This window comes from Neolamprologus brichardi, chromosome 7 (genome assembly GCF_056152115.1).
Source record: "Neolamprologus brichardi isolate AB-2024 chromosome 7, ASM5615211v1, whole genome shotgun sequence".
In the NCBI taxonomy this organism is placed as follows: domain Eukaryota; kingdom Metazoa; phylum Chordata; class Actinopteri; order Cichliformes; family Cichlidae; genus Neolamprologus; species Neolamprologus brichardi.
This window is the reverse complement of record NC_142110.1, coordinates 14836949-14858595: the sequence shown is the minus strand read 5'-3', so window position 1 is coordinate 14858595 and position 21647 is coordinate 14836949. Positions and strand designations below refer to the sequence as shown.

The 21647-nt window shown below is 42.7% G+C and overlaps 1 protein-coding gene across 7 annotated transcripts; it reads right to left on the bottom strand.

The window, feature by feature from the left end:
* Positions 1-240: 240 nt before the first annotated feature.
* On the bottom strand, positions 241-20745 carry zmp:0000001167 (protein phosphatase 1 regulatory subunit 12A). 7 transcript variants are annotated; one of them, XM_006789210.3, is made up of 25 exons: positions 20395-20744; positions 14698-14828; positions 14220-14338; positions 12925-13081; positions 12626-12770; positions 12456-12530; positions 12246-12325; positions 9365-9573; positions 9107-9216; positions 8815-9012; positions 8570-8652; positions 8372-8461; positions 8123-8224; positions 7931-8032; positions 7765-7855; positions 7562-7681; positions 7371-7473; positions 7141-7244; positions 5785-5844; positions 5672-5694; positions 5531-5594; positions 5288-5392; positions 4106-4156; positions 3836-3886; positions 241-1522 (listed from the first exon to the last, which is right to left on the bottom strand). In XM_006789210.3, the coding sequence occupies exons 1-25, from the start codon at positions 20668-20670 to the stop codon at positions 1436-1438; spliced, it is 2736 nt and encodes a 911-aa protein (XP_006789273.2). In that variant the 5' UTR covers positions 20671-20744; the 3' UTR covers positions 241-1435. The 7 variants fall into 7 exon arrangements, with proteins under 7 accessions (XP_006789273.2, XP_006789274.2, XP_006789276.2 ...); XM_006789211.3 differs by having other exon boundaries at positions 8815-9009; XM_035907122.2 differs by lacking the exon at positions 241-1522 and adding an exon at positions 1560-2036 and having other exon boundaries at positions 20395-20745.
* Positions 20746-21647: the final 902 nt, after the last annotated feature.

Sequence of the window (21647 nt, the reverse complement as noted above, 5' to 3'; positions counted from 1 at the left end):
CCTAGTGACAGAGGACATCTGGCTACCAGCAGACAGACTAACAGACACCGTGCACATGGATGATACAGTATAGTGTGGGAAAACAGAGCTAAACGCAAACAAACAGGTGACCGCAAAACATAAAAGTGAGCCACTCAATGACTAGAGTTACAAAAGAGGCAGGAATCCATCTGGGAACTGAGTGTTGTGTACACTGATAAGACAGAGTCTGCTTGAACCGAGGTGGATAATAACCAAGCATTTGCTACAAACACACTTTTATTAGGGTGCAGACATCCATTTAATATATTAGAAAACCAACATGTGAAGCAAGGCTACATGGAATTTTACTTCAAAGGGGTATTGTTCAAGGCTAACATTTATACACAGATTGTACATAACCATGCTCCTGTGTCAGAGGAATTGACGCCGAAAAATTATGAAAATATTTAATCCGATGATAACCAAAAACCACTCATAGCATAACAGGATGTGCAATGACCTCTGATATTCACCCATTGGTACTTTCTAACTCTACTTGCTTAAAGGCAAGCAGTCGTGAGGTGGTAAACTGAAACGTTTTCTGTCTGGAGGACGGGCAAAGCCTCGCAGATCTTTATCGCTTTGCAGAGAATAAAGTGCTGCGGTCGACTGACCAGTCAGTTTTTGTGTGTGTGCGCTTTTCTTTTTTTGTTTTTAAGAGCATGGAGTGTATCTGTGGTCACAAAAATATAAAAATGATGTGGGGAAGTGCATTGGTGGAGAGGTAGGTGGCTTCAAACACTTGCACATGGAAAGACAACAACCCAACAGACCTTCATGGATGACTCCCGTTGTCAGGATGATGCTGAATGTTTAAAAAAAGAAAGAAAAAAAAAAAGAAAGAAAAAAAAAAAAAAGTAGGATGCACTGAAATCTTTCCTGCCTGACAACACATTACATTTAGACTGTGAGTAGGATGAGGGGATTGGGGGGGATGGAAAAAAAAAAAAATTGTGAATGTGTGTTGTGAGATGTGTTCGCAAAAATAAATACTAAGTGGGAACTTTAAGGCCCAGACTGTCTTGTGTACGGATAGGAGTGCACAGGAGTGCGTTGGCGCTCACCATGACGCACAGTTTTGCGTGTTGCACCAGACACAGAGTGTTCTGGCTGTTGTCGGGTCTCATGATGCTACTGTGCAAGCCTCTGGCCGCAGCCACGGGGTCTTTGCTGTGACTATCCGGCGTTAAGGCACACAAAAGACACTCCAGCTGTTCGCATAGAAGCAACACAATCCAAGTCATGCTGTAGTGCTCATGTACGAAGGACTTTCTGCTGCTTCTCTCCCCTTCTCTCTCTCTCTCTCGCTCTCTTTGGCACTGGGAGGAATGTACGGCAGGGAGGGATGGATGGATAGGTGGGTGGAGGGAGGCGGCGGGATCCCTGCTCTTCATGTCACTCTCTCTCCCTGCATCTATTTGGAGAGTTTGCTGATGACACGGATGAGTGCTCCATTTTCATCTTTAAGACGCTGGTTGTCTGCCTTCAGGTCAACCAAAACCTGGTGGTAAAGATTAAACTCACTTTAAAACAAATTCTTTACACAATATAAATGCAGCTTTTATTTTACATTTGTCGTGGTCACATTACTGGATCAATGAGTTGTTGGATGTTAAGAGATTAATGTAGTCAACAGGTTTGTGACTCTGAAGCAAAACCCATAAAGCTTCTTTCCCAGGAGTCGCAGCGGCAGATAGATCTGCACAGATTTGACGTCGGATGCCCTTCCTTCCTTCCTGGCACAACCTTCCCAGGGTTTTCCATCTCCTCCCAGTCTTGAACCGCAGATTCGCATTAGGCGAATGTGTTAATCTGCACTGTAGAGCCAAAAACTATGCACAATATAAATTTGTCCAATCTCCCCTACAAGGTCATCTCCATCTCACCGTCCTGCTATTTTTACATCTCTCTCTCGCTCCCTCTCTGGAAGTCAAGCTGACCTCACTTTCACGTCGAAGGATCGGAACTGGGTCTCTGGCTCTGAAGTCCACAGTGTCTAAGCCCAAAGGCAATGCCTGAGGTCAGGAGCACAAACAGAAGAAAGCTAGTGGTTTATTTTTTGACATTCATGGGCTGAGCAGTGAATTTGTCCCCCATGGTCGGGTTGTCAGCATAAAGTTCCGCTGTAACATCCTGAGGTGTTGGAGAGAGGACCTCTGGCCTCGTGTGCTGCCTCACAGTGCATTGAAGGCTTATTTATTTTGGCCTCTGCTCAACAACCAGCCCAACTTGCCAGATTTTTGCTTTCTGCAGCTTCATCCTCTTCCCATAAAATGAATTTAAAGTTGTAGGATTGCCATTTTGTCAAGGCTTTCCATCACAGATGAAAACGTGGTTGAAATGAGATATCCAAGAAGTGATTTTGATTTTGAAAAACAAAAAAAAGCAAACAACAACAACAAAAAAAAAAGGCCCTCGGAGCTGTTTGGACGTACACAACACAGTGACCTTGAAGAGGAGAGGAGCCTAAATTTATTCGAGTATAGCTTTTGCAGTTTTTTCCAGCAGGCACTGTGACCCGCTGTAGCAAAATCAACACATGAAACTAAACCACATCGTTAATGACTTTGCCATTAACTTGTAAATCAGCAAGCTCAATATAAAGAACCAGTAAACAGCACTTCCTAAAGTAAAGTAACAGCTATCAGTGTAGTTATGTGTGCTTTGTTTGTCTGATTAACTACAGGGAACAAAAAGGCTGATATAGATAACAGTGCCATTTAGTATTTCTACTTTTACATTAACAGTACAGAGAATCGACATCCTGTTGATAGGCTGGTTATTAATAAGTCAGCAACTCCTTTTAAACCAAAGGGTTGATTAGAAATTGCTGCCTTAGCCTCCAAGCCATCAGATGTGTGATATATACATCAGGTGTGGATAAACTAAGCATTTACATGTTACATGTTGCTCCTTCTACAGTTCACTGAGGCTTTGAATATCAGAAGTGGAACTAATAAACCAACTTGATAGCAGAAAACAAAAAAAAAAGAAGAAGACAAGAATAGATTCAAACCTGGATCTAAAGAGCTCATTGAATTTGAGTGTGATACTGTAATAAGATGTAACTGTTGCAACAGTCACTTGTGCCCCTTCTTCCTTTCTAAATATTCCACAGTAACCTGTAAGTGGAATTACTAGAAAGTGGAAGTTTTAGCCACAAAGTTGCCAAGTCATAAACCCGTCTGCAGACTAAATAACTGCAGAGCTCCAAACCTCCGCTGGCATTAACATCAGCACAAAAAACTGTGCTTTCATGGCCCAGCAGCTATGTAGGTGACGTGTAGGTGGCCCAGTACTTTTTTATATATTGCACATAACTAAACACTGGATATACAGGGAAGCAGCGAGCCTGCCTCAGTCAGGTTACAAAACGAAATATCATCTTGTTAATTTGACGTTTTAGAGTGGGTGACACGATGAGCTTTGTGTAGTTTTTACCTTACTGAACTGAACCATTTAGCTTTTATCATTTTTAGTTATTGATCTACAAATAGAACTATTCTGTTAAAAGCCATGCTTAATCATTTGTTTGCTGTTACACAGAAGTTTATTATCTTTCGAGAAGGCAACAAAATAACTCATTCTGTTCAGAGGCACAATGGAGACCGCAGAGACATAAGATGCCTCAAGTTGCTAAGCAACTAAATGAAGAAATTGGCTCCAACCCTCGTCACACCACCTGGACACGGTGCAAAACAGCTCTCTACCTTGTGCTCTCACCACACTGCTGGACAGCACAAGCGAAAGCCAAGCTAATCGAGCAGAAGCATGCAAAAGTGTCCGTGGGCATGATAAGATTCGTTCTTCTCACCTTTAGCTCCTCCTCCAGCTCCGCCATTCGCCGCTCCAACATCCTTCGATCCTGGCACCGGGGAAAATACGACGTGGGAGGGTGGGGAGCAGGTAGAGAGAGAAAAAGAGAGAGTGACGTAGAAGGAGCACAAAAGTTGAGCGAAAACAAGTGAGGAAGTGGTTTGAGTGAGTAGAGAATAGAAAGCGTCAATAGGCAGCAAGAGTGGCTGTAGTGTAGCAGATGAAGCAAAAACACAACAAGTAACATCATCAGCAGGGGATGCATTACCTTCCTCTCCCGCTCCAGCAGGGCTGAACAGTCGGTCAGACGCTCCTGTCTCTGTTGAATACAATAAACCACGTTTACATAACCCGCAATGGTATTTTTACATGATCACATGCAGGCCTGTATGCAAAAAGACATCAAAAAGGTACACCCTGGAACCATGGACACAATAAGCCTGCATGTAAAACTGGGAGCTCACTGCTAGTGGTAGCAATCCAGAATTGTATTTGAATTCTGCCTCCTTACACGTCCTGAGGATCCAGCCCCGTACACAGCATTTAACTCTCACAGTGCAGGCTTACAAGTGATTTACTAGAGTTTTCAAAAGTAGAATAAGAGGCAGGGCCTTCAGCGTTCAGGCACCGCACCTGTGGAACCAGCTCCCCGTTTAAGTTCAGGAGACAGATTACTTTTTTTCAGAAAACTTAAAGTTGCGACAGGATTAGGTGAACATGAACAGAACTCACTCGTAGGTTCAGGCTGCTGGACTACACATCACTACTGCCATTAACATTTGTCTTCTCTCTCCTGTAGTTTGTGCTTTGCACTGTTTTTCCCCCTCTATGCTCTCCTTTCATCGACCAGTCATGGTAGACTGATACTGTTGGACTTCTCTTGCTGCTAAAAGGAAGTTCTTCCATCCCACTGTTGCCAAGACCCTAATCACAAGGGCTCATCAATGGGGGCTCTCTGTTGAATATTTTAAGGACTTTAAATTTACAAAACAAAAACCATAGTTGTCAATTGGTGCTATATAGATCAATTTTAATTAGGGGGAAAAAAAAGTAAAAAATAACTAAATAAATAAAAATTAAAAAATCCAAATACTAAAAACCTTTTTAATCTAGTAGCGGTCTCACTTTTCCCTCATCTGGATAGAGCATTTGAAGGGTTGCTTACGGATCACTGACTGTACAATACACTCCCATTGGAGAATACAAAAAAAAAATGCAGAAGGTATGAAACCAGGATTCAAATGCAGTCGAATGCTTAAAACAAAGGGAACATTATATGGGTTTCTATATTTAGCAATAGTATTTGAAATGAGGTTGAAAAAAAATCATAAGCAGTAACAAAGAACCTGCCCTACTAGTTCCACCACTATGAGTTTCTTGCTTTGACTCTGCGTGGTGAAAGACGACAAGAACAGTTTCTGTTTGACTTTTTGTGCGTATTTGTCATCACCTGCGTGGCCTTTTCCAGATCCAACCTGGTCTGAGTGACACTCCTCTGAGTGTCCTGGAGCTGTGACTGGAGCTGGCTGTTTTCTCTGGAAACCTCCTCAAACAACTGACAAACACCACACACACACACACACACACACACACACACACACACACACACACACACACACACAATGACAAGTTAGGACAAATAAGGTAAATGTATCGCATGATCTCAACAGCGATACATTTGCTGTCGGTTCACCTTCTTAAAGTCCTTCGTCTCAGATCCTCCTCCTCGTGTACGGTCGCTATAGGATGAGTCTGACCTGGTTATATGAAAACAAAAAGGTCATCCACACTGTGAATGGAGAAAATTCAGATCAATCAAAAGTGGAATTCATACCTGGAACTCAAACGTTGGTCTGTCTGTAAACAAGAGGGGGGGAAAGCAAATACCTTACAGCTCTTTTCTTAAGTTACAGTCTAATGAGATCACAAACAAGAGTTCACGCAGACCTGTGAATTGAGCCCACTGGTGGAAAACTCTTCCTCTCCACTGGGATCATTGTCTTCACCCTGCAGACGACACAGACAGAACAATAGGTTCTTACAGGCATTGGCCCACAACAATCTACTAACTTTGTGTTGCACTCTGTCTCCATTTTTTTGCAAAACACGGAAATGCCTAAAGGCTGCCGTGTGGTGGGAGATACTACTGGAGTACAGAACCAACACTTATGCAAGCTCCCGAACCAAAAAACAGAGACAGACGGGAGTTAAAGGTGGTTAAGATGAGATGCATGAGCAGAAATATTACAGTACTGTGCAGAAGTCTTAAGCCACCCCAGATTTCTTTATATGTTGGTAGGAAAATGGTAAATAAATGGCATCAATTTACTGTCCAATTTCTGCTATTTTTTTTTTTTTTTTTTTTAAAAGAACACACTTCACACAGTACTGACATAGGCCAAGGTTTGAACCAGTAGCTCTTTTGGAAATCAACAAACAATAACATTCCTTTCAACATGGTCAGGTACAAGGACTGGACTGGACTTGAATGAGTGAAAAATAAGCCAATGTCCAAAGCAAAACTTTGAAAGACTTTCAGAAAGTCTGGAGGACTATTGGATGGCTCATTGGAAGCGAAACCCAAAAGAGTTAGGGGTGGCTCAAGACTTATGCACAGTACTGTATGTTTAGCTGCAATGCAAGCATTTTGTCGTTGAGCAGTCCAATAATCAGATATAAATTTGTGTCTACTACATTTCTGTGAGTTAACTCTTTTCCTACAAAGACGACCTCCCTGTATCCTTAATGGCTTCTGATGCAAACCCAGTCATTTTGTTACATAAGCTGAAGTATGACGACCTGCTCGGTTCAGAGAAGAGCTTCGAGAGTTATCTCTAGTAGGCTTTCAAGGGGTAAACAGTTAAGCTAAATCAATTTGATAGTCTGCAGTTTTTATTAGACTTGAATGTGAATAATTCACAAAGCCAGGAGTAACGTTACCATGTTTGTAACTTGTTTAGCCAAATGCAATAACAAACTAATGCAAAGCTAACATTAGATTCTTACCAGAAAAATAAACAGAGCGCCAAAAAAAATCTTTTCACTTGAAAACTAAAAGGTTTTTGGCCAGCTAAAGGCACTTTAAGAGTTTTAGCTCTCTAGTGAATATTAGAGTGCCTGACTGTTTTTCCCTTCAGTGTGACGCGTTGTGCTCCTTCTTCATAAAACCCTAAAGTCGAGTTTTCCCCTTATTCCACCTCACTGTACACATCTTCGTTTTCTATTTTCTCTCGCCAAATTTGTCTCTTCTTATGAGCATATCTATCCTGCATTTCATTTTTCAGATTAATAAGCAGAATTTACCTCCCCGGTCCTCTGTGCCTTCCTCCTGGCTCGAATTTGCCTCCTCTCATTGCGCTCCCTGGCCCATCGCTCTGTCTCGCTCTCCCCTGTGTTGGCCTCCACATCTGGAACAAAGCCAGACAGCAGCCTTTTAAGACCAAACTAATGTTTGCGAGCAAAAACCACACGCTGATGAGCGAAGGAAATGTGAAAACAAAAACCCAAACAAGCAAACAAGGGAGGCAGCCTACCTCTTCTGTCAGAGGTCTGAGGTCTAGGTGTGCCAGCAGGTTGTGTGAGGCCCAGCAGGTCTGACTTCTGCAGGCTGGCAATACGAGACCTCCAGCTCAATTCCTGTAAACACAGCATCCCCTGCTTTGTGACGTCACATGGTATTACATAAGGACAGCAGTCAACAGGCCTCTAAAGTGCCAGCTCTCACCCCTTCCTCGCCCTTCTTCTGCTTTGCTTCCTTCTCCTCTTCCTTTTCTCTCCCTTTGTTGTCCGTCTTCATGGTCTGTATGGTCTTCTCTGCCTCCTGCAGATCTGTTAGCGTTACCCCCTTGAGGTGAAAGAAAACACAGTCAAGCGCCAAACTGACACAGCCTCTATCAGTAGGGCGAACATCTGAGCAAGTATCCCCACCTGAGTGGAGCGGCGGGATTGCCGTGCATGTCGGGAGCGAGCTTTCCTCTGCGCCTCTGCCTCCTCATCCCGCACTGGTGTCAGGTAGGACCTACATTAGCCGAAACGCGAGTTTAGGAACAAAGTGGCGCCCTTCGACATCCTCAAAGACACGCTTATCACTCACTTGCGCCTCTGCTTGGCTTCCTGTTCGCCTGCGGTCGTGCTCTGAGAGTTGGAGGTGGTAATTGCTGGTTGATCCTTCTTTTCCGTCTGTTCCTGAGGAAGTCTTTTCGTAGAAAGAAAGATGAAAGGTGACTCATATTGATCCAGAGGAAGAAAAAAAAAAATCGTACATGCAGTGTAAAATGAAAAATACCTCTGAGCCAAGACACTATTAAGGCGGCCGAGTCCAGCAGAGCTCGTTCCTGTGCTAGCTGAGGTCACGGTGGGGTCATCCAGTCTCTTTCCATAAGATGAGCTGGAAACAAGACAGAACCCATTGGAAACTCAAAGGCACCTTTCACAGCCGCGCACAAATTAGCATTTGCCGTTAGGGGACAGCAATAAGCTGTGACAATTACACACAAATAGCAGAGTTAGACGGGCAGTGAGCAGCATGACTGACCTGTGAAGCAAAGACGGGGTGGAGCTAGTGAGATCATTTCCTGACTGACTATTGAAGCGTCGGGTGTAAGAGGAGCTACGGCTTAGCCAACTGAGAGAGACACACACACACACAGACACACAGGGTGACAAGGGGACATATGCAGGGATTCGGATTCTGGCTTCACAAACGCAGACGCGTATGAGAGTTGAGGCCCACCTGTTGGAGTTGTCAGCAGTGTTATCTGGAATACTGAAGAGTCTCCGTGTTGGATTGGGCGGCACTCGAGCAAGCCTTGGCTCCTGAGCGCGAGGGGGAAGAGATCAGTTTGTCATTTATTTATGTGACTCAGTGAATGGAGGCAGTAAAGAAGCCTTTATTTGGCCTGTCAAGCTAGATTTATAGAAGTACGACTGTGGTTTCATGAGTGTATAAACCTATGAATCACGCGAGCGCCTGCGTACCTTGGTGTCAGCCTCAGAGCTGAGGCGGGGGCTGGAGGCAGAGCGGCTCATGCCGAGGCCGGACTCTGGAGGTCTGCTGGTGTCCTGGCTGGGGTCGGATAGCCCAGCTGAGCCCAGAGTCACAGAGCTGCCCGCCTTCCTCAGAGATGTTCTCCATGACCCCGGGGCTTCAGTGACTGGAGGCTTGCTTAATTCCTGCTACACACACACAGTCAACATTTTTATTATCCTGCCTTGCTGTCACACAGTCGTACATGCATCTCATGTTCTCCAAGTCTTTTTTCCCGTTTACCCTTTTCACTTGGCTCGCAGTGGTGCTTGTTGACATGGAGGTAGGAAGCAGATTGGTGGTGTTGCGCTTGTTGTTCAAGTTGTTTATGATTTCTCGCTTTTTCGCTTTCTCTGCAAGAGTGCAAAGGTTATTAAAAACGCTCTTTTGCCTTCTTTGTATGAGCGCAAAGGTCATTAGGATTAATCAATAACAATAACTCTGAACTATAAAAACAGCCAGCAGGTACTTCAAAGCAGAAACAACCACAGCTTCTCTCACCTGACTCTGCATCGCTCTCAGACTCGCTCTCCTCCTCTGAGCTGGAGCTGCTCGAGGCTTTCGCCTGGCCCTGAGACTGGTTCTGTCCCGCCTGGCCTTCCTCCTCCTCGTCCTCAGCCGGACTGCTCTGCAGGGCAGGAGGAGGAGGGTGCTTCTCCCGCTCGTGGAGGCAGATCTTCTCCTTGCTGCTCATACGAGAGATAGAAGTCCTGCAGGGGCGGGGCCAAGGTGGGGGTGGGGGGAGGGGGGGGGTGGAACAACAGGTGGCATGCAGGGAGCTGATCAGTGAGGGTAATCATTCCATGTGCAGCCAATTAGAGCGAGCATGCATCAATCAAGACCTCAGCAGGTGAAACAGTGGGTCATTTTCTGTGCCGCCGTTTCTGCTTCGTTTGTATTTGTGGCCAATTGCTTTGCACCAATTCGAGCCGTTTCCTTAAAGTGAAACGTTGAATTCATTCACACAGATTAAGGAGCAGCCACAGAATGAAAAAAACAAAAGACAAATGCTGTCTCTCAATGCCACACTACATATTAATGGTAAATAATATGATTTACATGCACATTTGGCCCTATTAACAAAGACATCAACAGCAAAGCACCCATCCTCTGAAAAGAATTATACTTGTTTTTACTCGAGAAGGAGAAACAGTGAAAAATGGCATTCAAAGATAAAAGAAGACATCTTTTCATGGAGAAACAAAGTATGCATTTAGATCTTCTATATCTTATATGTCAACAACACTTAGAGGGCAATCATTTTATACTACCTGAAAACTTAAAACATCCTTGCTTAGTTCTACATGACTTTTCAATTCAACATTACAGAGAAATATTTATGCTTTAGTCAGTTTCTGTTTGTTTTACCCGGCTTGGCCAACTTCTACCGGTTTTTGCAAAGTTTTGAAAAAATCCTTTATTTCTACTGTCTACTGCATATTGTTAGCTCACAAAGAAACATGCTGGGATAACAACAGGACACCTTGGGACACTCTCCAAAGACACATTGTTAACCTTTAGAGTTTCCTCGTTAAATTAATGTTTAAAAAAAAAGGTGTGGAGTAAGAATAACTTTTAAGTCTTTATAAAAAATTTATATATTTTTTCTTTTTTTGTGCAGCTTTTAATCAACTGCTTGCAAACGCTTGCACTGCTGCATGAGAAGTCACAAATTTGAAAACCTTTTTCTGACATTACATCATATCCTGTGCATCTACTGCTCTTCTATTCAACTCCACCCTTTTGGCCTGGGAGGCCCTTCGTACTAAGAGCAAAGAGGATCCTACAAATTTAAGACTGTTTAGTCTTTAATATCTAACGTGAAGGAATATGACAGCATTATTTGAATGTCTTTAAGTCACATGTTTTCAGTCACTGGCATTTTTTCATCTGTAATTTTGTTTGTTTTTGTTCTTGGAATCTTTCATGTACAGAAAAAAAAAGAACCCATCTACCTAACCATCTCAACCATCTTTAAATGTATGAAATACATCTTTAACACTGTTTTCTTAATCCCCTGTTTACATGAGCACATCGGATGTTCTGTGAGCGAGCACACCAACCTTCACTGTAGTTTTTATGCTGCATATACTGCGATGTTGGAATTTACTTGTATCACCCACCATTTTATTTTACTGCTAATATTTTTTTTCCTTCTAGTGTTTGATGGCAAATATAGTCTCGCTAGGGGGACTTAATTATTTGTTGTAAGCAGTGTTGGGTAAGTTACTTTAAAAAAGTAATTAATTACTAATTACTTAGTCAATATTGTATTTAAAATACTTATCTAATTACTGAGTCAGAAAAGTAACTTAATTACTAAATAAGTAATTTAACTAAATACTTCTTAAAATCCCTATAAACCTTGAGTGGACAAACAATAGAAATTAAACTCTTTAAATAATAAATACATTTTTTTAAAGACGGAGACTCTACAGTACGCAGCGGTAGCATCTCTTCCACAATGTAGCCTGCAATCATTTTTTAAGATCTGTGCTGCTGAAGTAAAATCAAGTTTTGCCTGCTTAGCAGGAGTTGCCGCGGTGTTATCCATGGATGATGAACAAGGATCACTCAGAAGTGTTCGTCTATGCTCTCGTGTCAGGCGCTTCAGTAGATTACTCGTGCTATTAACAGCAGCCGATAGTTTTTTCTCCCCAGGACATAGCTTACATATTACTGTAATATTCTTGTCTGCTTGTTTCAGAAAGGTGAAGAGAATCGGAAGGGAAGGGAATATGTCGATTTCATAAAACAGCCACTCGCTTCAGCGGAGTCCGACATCTTCTGCTTTAGAATACGACTGTGCAGCAAACTGGCGCGAAATGACGTGCACCTGCACTGCAACGATGTTAAAGCGGCAGAGTTTACTTCTACGTTTAGAAGGCAAATTGTTGAAATTAAATAATGATATTCAGCCAGTTTAATTATTTTACAATGTAACGCAAGTACATTGTAAGTAACTGTAATTAAAATACCTAAAAATGAACAGTAATTAGTTACTCTACTTTTTCAGTCGAAAAGTAATTTAATCACAGTAACGCGTTACTTAGTAACGCATTACACCCAACACTGGTTGGAAGCTGCCATTTGCAACAGGCTGGATTTAGCATTTACAATGTGATCAGATGCAGACTGGAAAAAAAAGCATTAATATTCAGTATGAAACTGAGAGACAGACTGCTACATCTACCCAGGTTGGTGGGTAGAAGTAACACAGCTGAAGGGATGGGAACACTGGGACTGTCACACCTGCATGCAGACAACAGCTGGATCAAGGATTACTGGGATTGGGCTGAGGAACAGCATAGCGTGTACACACTCTCACACACACACACAGATATACACAAACATACGGACGCACCAACACACTGGCACTGACCTGCGTGGGCGGACTGGTACCATGGGGATATGCGAAATGGGCTCAATAACAGGAGTCTGTTTCTCTTTCTCGCTACGTAACTGAAGAGGAATATAAACAGACATAAACACAGAGAGCACTCGCCGCTGGAACGCCATCAATCAGCACAGGTCTGTCCGAGCAAGTGAGATAGTCACAGCGCCTTGTGTGTGTGTGTGAAGACAGACTCACAGCGTTCTGCTTCTTCTGCAGCTCCTCCAGAACGTCCACGAGGTTCTCGTCTGCAACATCAAAAGGTGTTTGTCCCTACAAGGACAGCCACAGTGATCAGTGATGGCACATGCTAAAGCTCCAATCACAGACTGAACTGCAGAGGGAAAGCTTGTCCGCCGTGCCCTCACCACATTGTTGACGGCACCCATATCGCACATGTTGTCAACCAGCAGGCCGCACACCTCCTCCTGCCCCCAGTGAGCTGCTGCGTGCAGAGGCGTCCACCCGTCAGTGTCGCTGCAGTCCACATCCACCCTGCACTGTAACAGTACCCTGAGCGAGGTGAGGGAGTTGGGAGGAGAGGAAGGAGGGGAGGAGTGGAGGTGGGGGAGAGGACAAGGCTAAGAATAAAAGCCGTTTGACTTGGAGTGGTAACAAAATTAAACAAAAGTCAACAAGCTGCTCTTATGTGTGCACTTATGCTCACTTCAGGACTTCAATGTAGCCTTTGGCAGCGGCGACGTGTAGAGCCGTTGCCTTGGTGTTTGGGTGAGGTGTGAGTGTGCCGTCTCCTGCCAGCACCGCCATGGCATCCCGGAGCATGACCCTCTCCTCTTCCTTTCGGGCCGTATCCACGTCTATTCCTGTGACAAGCAGTGACAACCTCGAGTTAAGAAGCACTTCAAAGCATCTAAAACTCTCCTTCCATTTAGATCTATGACGAGTGATGACATCAGGGTTACAAGTCAGGTTTAATGTACTCTAACTTAAGTTTTGTTTATGAAAAGCTTACAAATATCAGGACAATTCTGTAAGTAAAGCATCCCACACACAAAAAAAATTAAAATACTTGTGCGTGTAAATTTATCTCATATATGTCATCTGTGCTCTCGGTTGTATTTGGATCTCAGCTAACACGCATTCGACAGAGATAAAAGCACAAGCCTGGAGTCCAGAACAATTAAGGTCACAGAACATTTGGTGCACGGCGGCTATCCTTGTTTCTTTGCCTCCTTTTGGAAGGAACAGGAAAAAGGGGAAAAAAAACTTGAAGCCTGAGCTCTGTATGATTTCCTGATTATTGCTGCTTGTGAAAAACTAACGCAACTGGCACCAAAGCTGTGGAGGCTCATCAGTATAGTAAATTCCTTGAAAATACTCCCAACATCATCGCTTCGGTTAACTAGCTGAAGTTTGTTTTCAGTCTTCTAACTTCAGTAAGATTACTGACTGTACATAAAAGTTCTCTTTTAATTTGGCATCATCGCTCATCACACTGAAAATTTGATTTTCGGTTACAGGATTGCAGGTTTGGCTGATTAAAGGACCTAAAAATACAGATAACACGGAAACGCACAATATCCGATTACAAGCAACCTTGCATTTGTGTTGATTCTACACAAAAGTAGGGTTTATATTGCCTTTTAATTATTAAGATGGATGTGCACATCCCAACAGAACTGACAACCTGAATCAAGCCCCCGTGCGCTCGCATTGGGAGCAGTTATCTTGCACAATTGCCCATATTTCTCGTGTGCTTTACTAATTTACTATACCTCAAAACTGAAGAAGCGTTTCAAGGCTCGGATCTCAATCGATACTGCGCCCAAGTCCAGCTGAGCTGTACCTGGAGCCACATCCTAAAGTGCACTAGAGTACGACACCCAGCAATCACAATAGTCAAACAAGCTAATGTGACTGCATGTTATGAGTCACTTAGAGGGAGGACACCATAAAGGTGGAGAGGTGGTGTTCCAATTCTCCCGTTTTTGTTGCTTTTACCTTGTTTTTTAATTTCGGCTTTCAGGAGCCTTTCCATTGCATCTTCTGTGGCAACATCCAGAGGAAGCTCTCCCTCGCTGTTCACTGCTCCAACATGAGCACCGTGTTCTATCAGATACCTTAAAAAAAATAAAGATACGTTTGTCAGATAGCAACGGTAAAACCTGAATGGAGGATAAACAAGTTTTCTTGGCACCCTCCGATGAGCTTTTGGCCTTCAGTCAAAAGGAAGATCACTGGTTCACTGAGTTTAAAATACATTTTTATTCAAGTCAAGTAACACCGACTGTTAGCCTTAAATGTATGTCGACCAATTGTGCAGTCAACCTCCTCTCCAGAAGGCCAACCGCGAGCCTGGGAAAACCCCTGAATATGTGTGAGTTTTATGTGTGTTATCTAACACTGATTTAAGTCTGTTTTCTAATCCCTCAGCACCACTCGGCTGTGATGTGACAAAGTGATGGTGGTTGACACTCACTTAGCAATCTGGATGAAACCGCAGGAGGCTGCAGCATGCAGAGGAGTCCAGCCCTCGTTGTCTCCTCTGTTGACGTCGCTCCCGTTCTCCACCAGGAACTGCACCATCTCAGCGTTTTCATCAATGCAGGCCTGCCAGAGGACAAACGTCCGCATGATGGATTGCCGTGTACAACTGTTTGCTGTTTATTCTGACATTAACAAATGGATGCCAGTCTGAGTACAGTTTCAGTACAGTAGAGGAGGTCTCTGACCCACTTCACCATGGTTCGTTGCTAAAGGCAAAACTCCAGACTCTTCGAAAATCTGTTAAACTCAACCAAAGCAGCGAGGCTAAAACAATGACTACTGTGTCTCCTTGCTGTAATGACTTTCTGCTAAGTGGGTTGCTAAAAGCCCTCAAGTACTTTCCAAAACAGTCATTTTGCAGCACAAGTGAAACAGCGATTCTATTTAGCAGCTTTTCCTCAAGCTAGGTCGAGCAAAGAATCTAAGTGTGATCAAATGCAAGTCCCGGGATAAATCCCACGAGGACCTCATGGGACTTTGCTATGATAGGTTACTTTGATTTAAGTTAATATTTATTAAAAAGAGCCAGATGGAAGGTTCTTGTACTGAGTGGGGGTTTTTTGGCTGCTTTTTCACTGATTTTCAGCTGATGGTTTTCAGAGAAATGTTTTTATTTGGTTTTTTAAGCCACTTAACTCTGACCTATGAATCATTTAAAAACTAACTCAAGAGATAAACCAGTTTGGAATCTAAACGTAACAGTCAACTTCACCAATATCCACTTTTAATTGGCAGCTATTAGCTAACGACAACATTTCCCGGCATTGTGTGCAGTGTGTCCTTAAACACTGAGGAAACAGAACAAGTGGATGACAAAAGGAGATGTGGGTAGCTTTAAAAAAAAAAAAAAAAAAAAAAAAAAGACAAATGGACAGCCTCTTAAAGTCATGGCCTTAAGAAATAAGGGGAAAAAAAGAATCCAGCCGAGACCAGAAAGATGGATCTGGCCTTTCATCCATCTACTGTTTGTTCCGGTCTCATCAGAACGGTGGCTGTCAATAAGCCATTTTTAATTAAGGGAAACAGGGAGAAAAGCCTGAGGTATGCGCCAAATTACACAGGAACTGGACTGAAAATCAGTGGCAGCACCGATTCCTCACGCCTGATGGATTGACGGATCCAAATTTGAAGCTTTGAGCTCAAAAAGGCAGCCAACATCCAAAGAAGAGCATCGAATGTCTTTCAAAAAGCCTGGAGAACAATTCCTGAAGAGTACTCAAAGAAATTACAAGAAAGCTTGCCTAGGAGCGTTTAGGCTGTGTTGAAGAACAAAAGATGGTCATACCAAATACTGACTTTCAAAAGCTTCATTTTTAGCTTGTATAATGTATTTCCATGCATGTTTGCAAATGTTTCTGTATCTACCACTACACCAATTTCCCATTTTCCTATCAAAATATAAAGAAATGAGCCATAGCTCAGAGTCTGCGCAAAGACCAAATAAATAAAATGTTAATAACACAAAAAACTAAAAATATATTACTAGCGTCTGTGCCTATTTTTAAAAAATAATCCCGTCCACACGTAAACGCAGAAATGAAGGAAAACGCTGCTAACAACATGCCAAAGCAACAAGTGGCGATATATTCCTAACCATGTAGAAATGTTGGCCAATCAGAAGTCTATAAGCCTCGGTGGGAAATAGTAAACAAGGATGGGGCATAGAAGCAGAACCGAGCTGTATGTGTGGAGGGACAGTAACTGTGTGTGTATATGTAAGCATTTAAACACTGCAGAGAGTACAATTAACAGTAACAGTATTGTAGAAATTCATTTCACCGAAACAATAACGTGGCGCACAATGTGACGTCAAAAAAGGCACCTTTGACGCTGCGTTTTCTGCGTTTTCTCCGTTTTTCTAGTCCACACGTAAATGCAAAAACTGAGTTTTCAAAAATATCCACCCTGGCCGGAGTTTTTTAAAAATCTCCGTTTTCAGTGACCGAAAACGCCGTTTACGTATGGACGAAAGGTGCAAACGCATAGAAAAATCTGCGTTTTCAAAAATACCCGGGTACGTGTGGATGTAGCCTGACTTTATAAATAGCATTATTAGTTAATTTACAAATGTCTTTTAATTACAGGGATGCACTGATATATTAGCTCACATTCACTAATGTTTAACTGTCAACTTAGAGCAGGGTAAATGTTCACTGACACAGAGTTTAAACTTAAAAATACTTTAACAATGAACATATCTTTGTTTCTCTGGCACAAGGGAGGAATAAGTAGCACAATATACAAAATATACAAGTAAAACAACAACAACTGGTTAGAGGCATCAGCTATTGTTAAACTGCTATTTTAAACACTTTTAGAAAATCAGCCAGGAATTTCAACATCGGAGCATCTTTGGTTGATTATATTTATGTTCACTGACTGAACTTTGCAGCACTCCATAATTCCATTCACCTGTCTATGAAATATTAGTAATGCTCTGGGTTTGTGAGTCTCTACTTCAAAAGTAAGATAATAAGTATGACAATAGTTTACTCAATATGTGATATTATGGCAATTTTGAACATTTTCCTATATTCTGAGTATTTTTTATTTAATATTTGCAGAAAGTTTGCCTCCTATCAGGTGACCTATGCAATCGTCTCCTAATCAAAAGCGGTGAGAGCATGCAACGCCCTCCAGCTCTGAGCAAACATTTAGTCACCACAAGTTGCAGAATGTGAAAAAATGATTTTCTAGTTGCAAGGAGGTTTCTTTCCTATTTTAACTTGTGTAACTTTGAATTAGGATGCAGTTTTGTCATGCTGAGTGCCTCCAGTGTTGGATGATTTTTTCAGTAAAGTCGCTTTAATGCAGGTTTGCTCGGCTAACACTAAGGCGATGCATGAGATGAGCATTTTCATTGATTTGATAATATCGATATTTGGTGTCCCGGCATCGGTACGATATGAACAATATCATGACATTATGCTGCCCCAAGGCTATTATAGCCTACGACTAAAACTAGGCGAGAAATAAATATTTTAAGTAACAAAATAAAATCAAAAACTACACTTTTGAAGTTTTTGTCTTATTTACCTTCGTCAACAAAATCAGCACGAAGAGGCTTTGGTAAATACTTTTGTGTTTACTGGAAAAACCACATGTGTGGCTGTGAATCAGGTGTTTGCATTGTGATCGCCGCCCTGAGCTTCTGAATAATTAAAGAACACTAAAACTAAAACTGGCACCCTCTCTGAAAACTAGCTAAATTGAACAGAAGAGAACGTTTTCAATCGTAAACAATGAAACCAGGCTTTATTAAAAGAGGGATCATGGTGTGCCATCTTTTTAGTGGGTACCTGTTGGCAATGAAGCTATTCCTCTGTATTTTATCTCATGTATGCATGTATGCAAAGACAAGCTGCTGCAAACTCACTTTGGAGGAGTTTTTGACGATGCTGCTTCTCCAAAACGACAGCGATTCTGAGTAATCAATAAGTGAAACCAAAAGTGACGGTCCACATTTTAGATACAGTGCCAACGCAGTTTCTCCTGCTCTCTCAGAGTTTGCATATATGTAAACATCTATAATACTTTGAAATACAAATAAAGTTTAAAAAAAATCTTTTTTTTTTACATTTTTTTTAAATAGCTGTCAAGACATTTCACTAAAAACTACAAATGTTAACTACATGAAGGAGGTTGCAAAGTCATACGGATTCCTCCTCTGGGGACTACAGTGTTTATTTAAACATAATAATAAATTTAGTGGCAATCTACAGGGTAGTTGCCGAGATCGGCCTGGGCTAATGCGGCACATAGCCAGTGTCATGACTATAAATACTTGATAAAGGTGGAGATTTATCTTTTTGTGACTCTGAAGCAAAGCGGAACTGAATACTAACAACAAAATGGTTAGTTTAATCTGCACTGGTGTCTCATTTCACTGATGTAAGCAAGTGAGATGATATTTACTCAAAAAATGTGACGTTACTGAAGCAGTTCTTCTGTGGGACGTCACAGCGCCAAGTGTCTGTAACACGTACAGAAACGTCTCCATCAGGCCTGTCTTAAGCCACCTAAGAGGCTTTTCTTTTAGGCTAAATCAACTAATCACAAAGCTGGGGAAAGCCTCCTCCTTCCCTTTTATAATATGAGATATTTGGGCAGGTAATGCATGGGAAAAACAAAAATGTGATTATTGTAAGAGCTGAAAATGGGGCTCAGCAACAGCCGGAGCGCGGGGGGGCAGGAGGGGCGGGGGTCGCCCACTAATGGAGTGGGTGCTCTGAGCTGAATGAATGAACAGTGGGTACTTCTGGCACCCTGCGTGTTACGACGGTCCATACACACACATACACACACTCTCAGCAGACTCCTTCACTGGGTCATCAAGTGACTCATTGTGAAAATCGCCTTTGACAACAGCAGTTTGTGCTGTTTGAGGCATGTTTTCCATTTCTTCATCCGAAATCCCTAAAGTCCCCTCCATGGGGAACTGGCAAAGGGAAGGAGAAAGAGAAAGCAAGAAGAGAAGGAGGAGGAGGGAGACTGTAGCGGAGAAGACAGAAAAGGCTTTGGATGAAGAGGATGGAAAGTTTGGAGAGTGCGGGCCCTATATTTAATTCGAGTTGCCAGGCAACCGATGAGCAATAGGGGGGGAGAGGGATGGAGGGCAAGGAGGGAGACCACACTGGGTGACCGGGCGGACATGTGGAGCCACCAGAAGACTCATCTGAACCAGCCGTGGTGGGGCAAATTCACTAAACTGCCTCAAAATTGGGAGGGAAAAACCACATCTGCATGAGCACGCAGGCCAGAAGACTTCGAAGCAGATCTTTTCTGTATGTTCTCAGGAATCCTGGTTAAAACTCATCTGACCCTGCTTTCACTTTATGAGATGAGACAGCAATGTGTTTACCACACAGTGCCATTAAAGTGGAGGAAATGCTGCATCACCGAGGGCCTGTGTGACAGTGATGGTGTCCAGAGTGAGCCTGGGTGTTATGACTTAAGTCAAGAGCAGGGACAAGAGGAGGACTTGAACATGCACCGAACAAGTCCAGCCTATCTTCCACTCATGAACGCAACAATCACGCAAACTGCAATAATAAATGTAAGGGTGAAAACTTTAGTTATAACGCCCTCCTTTTCTTTTCTTTTTTGCTTTAAGACCTTTAGATAGGACGGTGAAACTCTCTCTCCCACTACTTTCCTGACTCTTCGGCAGTGACTGTATGCCACAAGCCTGCCCATAACTGTCTAAAAATGGTCCACCAGGCTCTTTGGTGACCTGTTTTTTTTTTTTTTACCGTCTGCTGCCCTCTCGTTCGCTTTTTTTTACGCCACAAAAAGAAGCCTGTAATTTACTAAATGCAACAGTGCGGATCAGACAGCCTCCCAACGGGCTAATAAACCAAGTTTGCTAGTGTTAAACAGGCCAGAAACTCTTCCCGGACTTTATAAAACAAACGCACGGAGGAATGAGTGATGGATTACAGGAGCTGCTGGGCTGGAAGTACGTTAGTGGTCCATTTTACCTGTGAGTCCTCTTCGCTGTGAGGATCATTAAGGGATCAACGCTGAGCCCTTTTCCCTTTAGTTGAGCGACAGTTGTAGCAACTGTAGCGATTAGCTCGGGCAGAAAGGAAAACTAGCTGCTGACAGTTAGAGGGGCAAAACTTCCTACCTGGTGAAGCGCTGTCAGTCCGTCTACGTTAGCGTGGTTGATGTCAGCTCCCTGTCGGAGCAGCGCTGCCACCTCCTCCCGGTCTCCGGCGGAGCAAGCAGCCATAAATACGGCTCCTTGGGCGAACCGAACTTTCGCCCGGCGCGTTCCGGAACCGCTTGAGATTTCCCGGGACTCCGAACCCGTCTGATCCGTCTCTGAGCCCAGCCATCGCTGCAGCTGATCCTGCCGTCGCTGCTTGGCAGCTTCGGACCGGGAATGGTCAGTGGCCGCCATCTTCCCTGGTCTGTCCCGGACAGATTCAGCTCATGGTACGAGGAGAGAAGCGGAGTGCCGTGTTTGGATTCCGCCCCCCCGCCCTCAACACACCTCCCGGACTGCGCCCCCTGGCGGACAACACGACATAGCGAACTTCTGCGACTGAGTGGGAGTTCTGCGCTGCCTTCAGGAACTACTCGGAAATTTCCTTGTTGTTTTTTTTTTTTTACCACATCAATTTAAGGGGAAAAAAAGTTCAGACAGTTAAGATGACAATAATTAAGATGACAATTAAGATGACAACCACACAATCAAAGAAATATCACAGATTCCCTTTTAATATTTGTTATATTATATATTGCAACACAAACACAAAATTATATAAGTAAATACAACAGTTCATGCTGGAACCGGAAACATTTTGGGATTTTATATTTTTCTGTCATATTATTTTAATGTTCGTTTTTTTTCTTGTTTTTTTCTTGTTTTGATCTTTATGAATAGAATAGAATGCCTTCATTGTCACTATACAGATGCATCTCCTACTCAGTGCAAACATGGGGGGTGCACAGTTCTGCAGCACTATATACATATGAACAGTATTTAGACAATATATATACATATATATATAATGTACAAATATACAATCCGGTGTAAAAAAAAAAAAGAAAGAAAAGAAAAAAGAAAAGAGAGAGAGAGACAGAAAAGTAAATATGTAAATAAACAGCGTTTTGTATTGTTTGGGTTATTGCACATAGAATGTAGTTTTGCACAGTGGTGTGTTTACCAGTGCATGTGCATGTGTAAGTTAAGGGTAGTTATGGCTAATAACTGGATGATACCAAGTTCACCAGCTTTCTTAAAAGGCCAGAAGTGATGAGACTTATGTGTGACACGTTTTGCTATTATATGTAAACAGAAGGGGGGGGGGGGGATATTCAAATACTCCTCTAACCAAAACAACAATAAAAGATTGGCAATTAAGATACAACAGA